The sequence below is a fragment of the Acanthamoeba castellanii genome (assembly GCF_000313135.1).
Source record: "Acanthamoeba castellanii str. Neff unplaced genomic scaffold scf7180000084616, whole genome shotgun sequence".
In the NCBI taxonomy this organism is placed as follows: Eukaryota; Discosea; order Longamoebia; family Acanthamoebidae; genus Acanthamoeba; species Acanthamoeba castellanii.
Genome location: NW_004457595.1, coordinates 10,870 through 19,921, shown reverse-complemented (window position 1 = coordinate 19,921; position 9,052 = coordinate 10,870). Strand labels below are relative to the sequence as shown.

The 9,052-nt window shown below is 52.6% G+C and overlaps 5 protein-coding genes across 5 annotated transcripts in view; 2 read left to right on the top strand and 3 right to left on the bottom strand.

The window, feature by feature from the left end:
• Positions 1-2,215: 2,215 nt before the first annotated feature.
• Positions 2,216-2,690, top strand: ACA1_079730 (uncharacterized protein; the record flags this gene model as incomplete). The annotated part of the gene is made up of 2 exons (XM_004346014.1): positions 2,216-2,353; positions 2,436-2,690. 2 exons carry the CDS (start codon positions 2,216-2,218, stop codon positions 2,688-2,690), a joined length of 393 nt encoding a protein of 130 aa, XP_004346064.1.
• A 186-nt stretch (positions 2,691-2,876) lies between these two features.
• ACA1_079720 (reverse transcriptase) lies at positions 2,877-4,813 on the bottom strand (the record flags this gene model as incomplete). The annotated part of the gene is made up of 5 exons (XM_004346013.1): positions 2,877-2,951; positions 3,175-3,494; positions 3,881-4,208; positions 4,232-4,642; positions 4,667-4,813. 5 exons carry the CDS (start codon positions 4,811-4,813, stop codon positions 2,877-2,879), a joined length of 1,281 nt encoding a protein of 426 aa, XP_004346063.1.
• A 937-nt stretch (positions 4,814-5,750) lies between these two features.
• Positions 5,751-6,013, bottom strand: ACA1_079710 (uncharacterized protein; the record flags this gene model as incomplete). The annotated part of the gene is made up of 1 exon (XM_004346012.1): positions 5,751-6,013. A coding segment is annotated over one exon (263 nt), but the record flags the coding sequence as incomplete, so codon positions are not given.
• A 623-nt stretch (positions 6,014-6,636) lies between these two features.
• Positions 6,637-7,398, bottom strand: ACA1_079700 (uncharacterized protein; the record flags this gene model as incomplete). The annotated part of the gene is made up of 2 exons (XM_004346011.1): positions 6,637-6,846; positions 7,144-7,398. The coding sequence occupies 2 exons, from the start codon at positions 7,396-7,398 to the stop codon at positions 6,637-6,639; spliced, it is 465 nt and encodes a 154-aa protein (XP_004346061.1).
• A 967-nt stretch (positions 7,399-8,365) lies between these two features.
• Positions 8,366-9,052, top strand: part of ACA1_079690 (papain family cysteine protease subfamily protein) — a gene marked incomplete at both ends in the record, with an annotated part of 1,785 nt that continues 1,098 nt past the window's right edge. Inside the window, 2 exon segments of the mRNA XM_004346010.1 lie at positions 8,366-8,685; positions 8,696-8,885. Coding sequence (XP_004346060.1) covers positions 8,366-8,685; positions 8,696-8,885 — 510 coding nt within the window.

The following is a 9,052-nucleotide window of genomic DNA, read 5'->3' as shown; positions in this document are numbered from 1 at the left end:
TGCTGCTTGCTCCTCTCATCCTTGCACACTTTCCTCTTCTTGTCAGCTTCTGTACTCTTTGTCATCAATACCACCTTTGCAATACACTTGCCTGTCTGCCCATGCCCATGCCCATTGTTATTGTGCTTCTTCTCTTCTTCATCCTCTGCCTGTGTCTCATTGTTATCGCTATTGTTGGGTGTGCATGTGTGCACATTCTTGGGGGTAATATGCTCCACACACACACTCTCTCTCACTCCATCCACACCTTGTGACATGGTGGTGTACATCCACAAATCAATCTCCTCTGGCAACTCCACCTGCTCTGGTGCCTTCATGCTTCTTGATGGCCCACAACAGGTTTGATCCTCAGCTGCATGGCAGTGTTGAAGAGCACACTGAGGGACAGATTGCTGTTGGTTGAGTTCAGGTTGAACAGCATCTTGATGACATTGGCGGTGTGCAGTTTGGCCTTGGCCAGTGCCAAAAGGCTCAAAGGCCTTCTTCAAGGGCATCAAGATGTTGTCCATCAAGTACACAGCCAGCATTTGGCATCCTTAGTGATCAGTTTGGCTTCCTCTTAGAGGGCAAGGGTTGGCGTGTTGATGCTCAGGTGAAGTTGCTTGGGGTCTGAGTACAGATGTTCTTGATGCCCTTGTGTGGGGATGGAATGCCAAGTTGTTGTGACCATGATGACCAGCCCCAGCGCTGTCACTTGCCAACCCTCATGGTCACACACACAGGCTGCAGCCTTTGGGAACTCAAGGAATGACATCCACAGCCCCCAAGGCAAACATCCATTAGACTTCCTTTTGCCCCCTCCCTCAGGTCAATGAGCCAGCCCCATGGGCCAGGGGTTATGCAATAGCACAGGCAACAATACCTCACCAGCAGCACAGGGCACAGTGTCATCACTTGGTCACTCTTGGGGCCAGTGTGTAGGGCCACCATCAAGAGCATCAATGGCGTCACCCAAGTTATGCTGATGTCACAAAGCAGACAAGGTGGTCTTATGTGAAGGCACCAACCAAGGCAATCTCAGCAAGGTGGTCTTATGTGAAGGCACCAACCAAGGGGCAGTCAAGATGCTCTGACAGGCTGGCAGTAGGCAACATGGCAGGTGCACCCAAATCAGCCAGTTGTTGCCATAGCAAGACATCCAGTGCTTCAGTGCACCCATGAAATACATGGCGCCATGAGCTCACAAAGAACATACTTGCACAAAACCAAACTACAAGATCACCATCACCACCACCACCAATAATGACAGCACATATGATGCCATGCGTTCTGAGGACTCTGTGGACTTCTTCACTCAGGCGCCTGAGATTCACTGGCACCACGAGACCATCCATTGTCTCCTACTGTCCACTTCAAAGAAATGCCTCACTATGCCCACACAATCATTGCACAAATAAAAGCATTACCATTTACTCATTTATGCAGTGCAAACAAAGCCATCTGTTTGAACATGAGAGATGATCCACCCTTGATTTGGGCTCTTTTGGTACACAATGACTCCCATGGAATTGTGTCTTTAGGTGTCAGCCAATTCATTGCTTGTGTGATAATCTTTGGCCTTGTGGAATAGTTTCAGCCCAGCCAGGGGGCAGGTTTGTGCAATGAGAACCTATAAATGTACCAGGTGGCACTAATGAGTGGTAGGTTTGATACACACCAACAACAACAATGACAGTGTGGAGATGAAGTGCACCAGAGAAGAGCCCACCATCACCATGGCTGCTGATGCACACAAGTGGGTGCGCCCTTCCTCTGGTGAGGAAGAGGAGCACGCACATGGACTGGGCTCCATTATCACCACCTGCAGGATTGAGAGGACCTATGGTGGATGTGCCATGGATGAAGCCAAGGAAGAAGTCATGGCCCAGACCAAAACCAGGTTGGCTGCCATTATGGCCTCCAGCAACAGGGTGGGGAAGATTGCTTGACTCAGGAGTCATTGAAGCCAGTCAGTTGCAGTAAGAGTGCTTGGCATCTCTGTGTATAGCAAGCAAGCCCTTGGTGGTGTGGCACTTGGTGCAGTGGGGTATCTTGCACTTGTACATGTGCATGGTCTTGAGGCTGGCTGAACAGGGAGGCCAAAAAATTTCATGGCCTTTTGGCTCTAAAGGTTGAGATTCAGTCTCCCATCATATCATCATCATCATTGTCCTTTCACTAAACGCCTTCTACATCACCACCATCATCACCATGGGCACAAGAGGACTGGGGCAAGATGTATGTGTTTTACAACCATTTTGACTCCTATCTGTCTGGGTTGGGTGTGCAACTCATCAATGACACCATCGCTGCCTTTGTGAGTGGAGAGCATGCCAGCAAGTGGAAGGCTGCATTCAATGACAGCAAGTTAATAGTGGTCAACTGTACCAATGAAAACTGTCACAAGCCCTTGGAGGAAGACATTGCCAACTTGGCGTGCTTCACCAACCTCACAGTGGGCGACCACTCAACTGACAAGTTGGTATTGCCTGGTGCACAAGACCAAGAGGTCCTTTGCCCAGATGTTCAACTCAGGGTACATGTTGGTCAATGACATTTGGGAGATTGATCCACTCTTCCATCAACACAATTACATGCTCAACATGGACAAGGACATTGTCCACTACTACAACCACCAGAACCTCAGCCAGTCATGGCCCATTGCATCACTCTCAGCAAGAGAGATGTTGGATTTGGACAAGGACTTATAGACTTCTCCTAAGGTGTGCACAGGTGGTTCTTTATTGCAGTTGGAGCCCAGGCACTGTCTCAATCTTGTCTTCTTGTTAGGTGAGCCAGTGAAAGTGGTAGATGTGCACGCTGATGGAGGGTGTGCCCTCGCTGGGCATGTCATTGACACAGTACAGGGAACCCACCTTTCCGTTGTTGTCTTTGGCTCACATTGTCACAAGTGAGCCCATGGGATAAGGAACGCGCCCTTGCCACCTGTTGGAGGTGAAGAAGACAAGAAGCTGAGAAGCTAAAGAGACATGAAGATGTCTGAAAGGAAAAAAGGTAATGTATTGAGGAGATCTGAAACGGTACAAGTGTGAAGTCAGAGGAAATAAGAGGGAATAAAGAAAAGAAAGGTAAACATAAAGAAAGATAGAGAAAAAGAGAGAGAGAGAGAGACAAAGAGTATCCAACACTCCCCCTTGAGTCAAAAGAGATCGCACATTCACTTCAGTTTCTAACAGAGAGATCAAGCTTGATCTTGTTGCATTTGAGCTTGGGTCTGGTGATGTGCTTGGTGAGGAAGTCAGCAAGATTGTCATTCATAGGGATGTAGTCCACAGATATGTCCTTTCGCTGGATGTGGTCATGTACAAAAGCGTGTTTGATGGTGATGTGTTTCAGTCTCTTGGGCCAGGCGAAGATGGGCTTGTGCATGATTGTGATGGTGGATTGATTGTTGTTGAGAATCCAGATGGGCCACTCAATCTGAAGGCCAAGCGTAGGTAGGATGCATTGAAGGTAGAGTGCCTGGTGCATGGCATCGGTCACTGCAACGAGTTCTGCTTTGGCGGTCAAGAGGGTGATGGTCTTCTGAATTCATGACCACCATGCAATGGGTCCACCAGCCCACACAGTGATGTTGCTGGAATACATTTCATTGTAAGTGGGTTAGTGCTGTAGCTGGCATCACAGTGGATTATAGGGGTCTCATTGTTGCTCCGATCCCTTGTGTAGTGGATGGTGTGTTTGATGGTGCTGTGAAGGTAGTGTAGAATGTGCTGTGCAGCTTCAAAGTGGGTGTTGTTGAACACACAGATGAATTGTGAAAGGTAGATGATGGCATGGAGTGTGTCAGGTTGGGTAGCCAGTGTGATGTAGAGGAGTGCACTGACAAGGTGGTGAAACTTGAGAGAGGCATGTGTTGGAGAGGTCTGTTTGACCATGTGCAGATTGGTGCCTGTGGGAAGTGGGCAGGAGAGTGGCTTGGCCCTGAGCAGTTTGAATTTGGTGGCAAGGTGGAGAATCTTTTGTTGTTGTGAGATATCAAGAGTGCCCACAGACATGTTGTAGATGATGTTGATCCTGAGAATGGTTGACACAGACCTGAAGTCTTTGATGTGGAACTGCTGGCAGAGTTGCTTCTTGACAGCATTGATGTTGATGGGTGAACTGATGATCAGGAGATTGTCAATGTAGATGGATAGGATGATGAGTGGTCTGCCACCAGAGCTGGAGTGGATGAAGGTGCAGTGAAGCTCTGGGTCATAGGGTCCCTGGTCGCCATCACTGCTAGCACAGTGGCGTAGAGGCATGGGTCTGTGGATGCTGCTGCGAAGCTGATCTGGATGAGGAAGGCGTTGAGAGTGTGGTTCCATGCCAGAGGGGCCTGCTTGAGGCCGTAGAGCGCCTTCTTCAGGCGGTAGATGTGGTGTGGCCGATCAGGATTGACAAATCCTTCAGGCTGTGTCATGTAGATCTCCTCATGGAGATCCACCTGAAGAAATGCATTGTTCATGTCCATTGAGTGGACGATGTGGCTGTTCATGACTGCATATGCCAGGAGGAGGTGAAGGTTCTCAAGTTGAAGTATGGGAGCGTACATGTCATCAAAGTCAATCCCAGCCTTCTGCAAGAAGCCACGTGCAACGAAGCGGGCTTTGAAGATCTTGAGGGCCTTCAGCTTGAGAACCCAGTGTGTGCTGATGGCCTGTCAACTGGGCAGCAGCTCCACCAGGTTGAAGATGTCGTTCATCACCAGTGTGTTGATCTCACTGTGCATTGCCGCCAGCCACTGTTCTCTCATGTTGGAGGCCATGACTTCCCTGAAGGTTCGTGGAACAGTGGTGGTGTGCTGGGTGAGGTTCAGTGTGTGGTCCATTTGCTGTAGTTGGAGCATTGTGTGGGCCGCGTGTGTGGGCGCCTTGTGGGTGAGAGAGGAGAGCAGGTTCAGCCTTGCAGGTTGGTGCACATTGTGGCTGGATCAGGTGACTGCCACAGTTTCACTGCCATACTTCACACTTGTGGTGGCTGCCCACTTGATCTGCTTGCTGCTGGTTGTGGTGGAGGCATGTGCTGAGCTGATGATCTGTGTGCTTGTTGGGGTGCACTCCAGAGGCGTTGCTGTGGCTGGAGCAGTTGCTGTGTGAGACACAGGACCTGCTGGACTGACATCTGAGGGCGCCGGCAGAGAGACACTGGCTGCAGCGCCTGAGGCCATTGGCGTGGGACAGTTGGGGCTAGCCAGGTCAGGCGATGGCGGTTCATGGGTTGATGTGGTCTCTGTGGAGTTGGTGGGTGTGTTGGTGATTGCATCACTGCCCAGGATTGGGGAAGACAGTGTAGCTGGCATGTCGTTGTCATTGTCTGGTAGCAGAGGGACACAGATGTGCATGGGCAGTGGGCAGTCATCTGGAGGACACAACGCACAGCATTCATTGAAGACAACGTTGCACATGTCAACAACACAGTGTTGGCCAACAATGTAGACCCAGTAGGTGGACAGTGAGTAGTCCACCATGCTCATGAAGCACACAGGCATGGACTGCTTGGAGATCTTGTGCCACTTGTGTGTGTGCAGGTGCATCTGACCTGGAGTGCCAAACACATGAATGTGTCTGGATGGTGGTGTGACGCCATTCCAAAGCAGATATGGGGATGCACTGTCCAGGTTGGCCTGAGTGGGCGTCAGGTTGATGATGTTGCATGTGTAGTGTGCAGCCTCAGCCCACCACTTGCTGGGGAGGTGAGTGTTGAAGAGCAGGCACCAAACGCGCATCATAACCTTGTGGTTAAACCACTCAACAACACCATTGTATTTAGATGTGTAGGGTGGTGTAGGCTCCCTTTTGGTGCTGATGTTGAGGATCCATGCACCCATGAGCGTGTTGAGCTTGTGTGTGTTGTTGAGATGGACCCAATGGATGCACACCGCTGGAGGGAATGAGGCAGCAATTGCCTGAAGAGCTGCACAGATGGTGGTGGAGGTCTTGTTGGGCAGTGGGTGAACAAAATGCATGTGTGAGTATGAATTGGTGATGGTGAGTAGGTAGGTGTGCCCACCAGCTGATTGGTGCCTCATTGGCCCAATCAGGTCGAGTGAGAGGAGATCGCTGGGGTAGGCGCCTCACATGGAGTGGTTCATGCATGGTACCCTGCTGACGCCACACATGGTCTGCTTCCCAGCAAGGCAGACATCACAGATGGGTGACAGTGAGGATGACAGAGCCACACACTTCTCACACTCACTGAGGTTGGCGGACTGCTGGATGAACTCACAGCATCACCATTCACTGACATGGCCAAGCCAACAGTGAATGAGATCAAGGCACAGCAGCAAGGCGGCTGCCACGAGCACAGCATGTGGTGTGGCAATGTTGGCTGGAGTGAAGGTGATGTTGAAATAGTAGAGGTTCCCACTCCAGTAGCTGAACAGGCGTAGTTTGTCATCCAGGTAGAATAGGAATCCACATTGCTGGTTGAACATGACCTGGCACCCAGCATCCAGTAGCTGCTGAGGCGAGATCAGAGTGTGTGAAGCGCCAGGTACATACACAACGTCACACATCATGATGTTGCTGGCCTGGCCATTGACAATGGTGGTGCCACACAGGGTGCCATGCCCCAGACACTCAATGTGTCTGCCATAGTGCACACCAGCCTCAATGGGAGCACAAGAGGAATGAAGTTGTGGAGCAGGTCCCTTCAGTTGGTGGTGTGTTGCATGGCACCAGTGTCAGTGATGGTAGGTAGATGGACAGGCGTGACCAGGGAGAAGACCAAGTAGTTCTGGAATGGTTTATTGGGTGTTGGCTCAGAGGAGAGAGCAGCACCAGCAGCAGACTCACTGACAATGGCGAAATCGCTCAGGCGGGCCGCAGTGGCAGCAGCAGTCATGGTGGCAAGAACAGACAACTGCAGCATGTGTAGCAGGAAAGAAGACACAGCCATGATGGCAGTGGCAGTCATCGCAGCAAGAGCAGCGGTGTGCGTGGTCTGGGGAGTAGCTTGAGGCATGGCGCCAGTGAGACCATGAGCAGCAGCCTCATGACATTCCTCCAGCAAGTGACTGCTGGAGTTGTGCAGGGAGCACCAGTGGCCTCTGTCGCTGCCCCAGTTGTCACAACGTTGCTGGCGTGGCAAGTGAGGCCCAGTTGGGTGCTGTGGTGGCAGAGAGTTCAGCAGCGTCTGTGCGTGTGCGCTGTATGGCACTTGATGGTGTTGGAATGCTGGACGCCCGTGGTGCTGGCCTTGGCTGGTGTAGAGGATGGTGTCAGAGCTGGGGCTGGTGTGATGGGAGGCCTCAACACAGTCAAGTGCCTTGAGAACGGCCTCTGTGGCCATGTCATTGGTGAGTGCATTGAATTGAGCCTCAAAAGCCAGGTTGATGCTTTTGAGGGCTGTTGCAAGAATCATGAGGTGGCTCTGTTCTGACATCTTGTGTCCTCTGGTCTCAACAGTGAGCATGTTGACAAGGGCCTGGATCTGTGCCCAGATGGAGTGCACAGTGTCACCAGGGCGAACCAGGTAGAAGTTGGGCCATCCAAGGTCACACTGTGCAGCTTGGAGGGCGATGTCATTGTTGCCATATCAATTATTGATTGCCATCCAGAGAGCTAGAGGGCAGCCATCGCTCATGCCAGATATGTCCTCAAGTAGCTCAGGGGCAATAGTACTGCAGATGAAGACAAAGGTTTTGCAACATCCCTTACACAGCTCATGAGCGGCCTTGAGGGCCAGTTCATCTCCAACAAAGGCAGCAATCTGCTTCTTCTTGACGTCTTCCAACTTTGCTAAAGAGAAGCTAAAGAGACATGAAGATGTCTGAAAGGAAAAAAGGTAATGTATTGAGGAGATCTGAAATGGTACAAGTGTGAAGTCAGAGGAAATAAGAGGGAATAAAGAAAAGAAAGGTAAACATAAAGAAAGATAGAGAAAAAGAGAGAGAGAGAGAGACGAAGAGTATCCAACACCACCTGCCGGTGCTGTGTGCTTTGTATGCTCCGCTGGGCTTCGTAGCGATGGCAGCAAGAGCGTCGGTTTCTTGGTATGGCAACAAATGGCCCGACCCAAAGGCACATCAACAGCGTAGCACAAAGCAAATCAAAGACCCTCGTTGTTCATGTGGCTTCTCGTTACGATCGGCCTGTAGGTTGTCTTGGCAGCCAGGCGCAATGGCCACACACGCCGTGCACACGCCTTCACCCGCAGGCCACTGGCTGTGGGGCCAATCCTCTACCCAATCGAGACCTTGCACGAGAGCCTGGGTGCTCTAGCCGCGACCACCCTGAGGCTGTCACCCTGCGCGCCGGCCCCACCTGGCTGCCGTACTGGCTGTCGCCACCAATTGTTGTGCTCAACGATCCGGCGCTGGTGCGCCAGGCCTGGCGCTCTCATGGGCCGGGCGCCATTGCACACGAGGACGGCCACGGTGATGGGCGGTGGTCTTCTTGGCGTGGACGGCGTCGTGTGGCGTGCGCGCCGCAGCCACGTCGTGGCGACCTTCTTCACGCGCGACGCCCTCCGCAGCGCCGTGCCGGTGGTGGACCGCCACTTGGATGGCACCGTGGCGGCCCTCGAGGCCCGAGGGGACACCGAGGCGCCGATCAACATGCACGAGCACTACTTCATCCCGCTCATGCTGGCCATCATGACCGACCTGCTGTGTGGCAGCGACGCCGCGCACGACAATGACAACGACGCAGCGCCCATCGACGGTCCCACGCCCTCCATGCCTGCTCACGGTGCTCATCGGTGACGGCAGCGGCGACGGGGGCACCAACCCTTATGGCTCGGACCGAGCCATCGAGGCCGAAGCCCTGCTGTTCATGTTTGCTGGCTTCGAGAGTGCTTCCAACACCCTGGCTTACGCCGCGCACCTCTTGGCCCGCCATCCCGCTGCCCAGGAGCTCGCCCGCGCCGAGGTGGTCTCGGAATGCAAAGGTCGCCCTACGGTGCGCTGGCCGGCTTGCCCTTCCTGGACGCCGTGCTATCCGAGGCCATGCGCATGTACCCGATCGCACACACTCTCACGCGCCGCGTTGCTGCGACATTGTGCTGGGTGACTATTGCGTGCCCGCTGGCGCTCGATTGTTGCTCAATAACCTGGGTGTCTCCAATG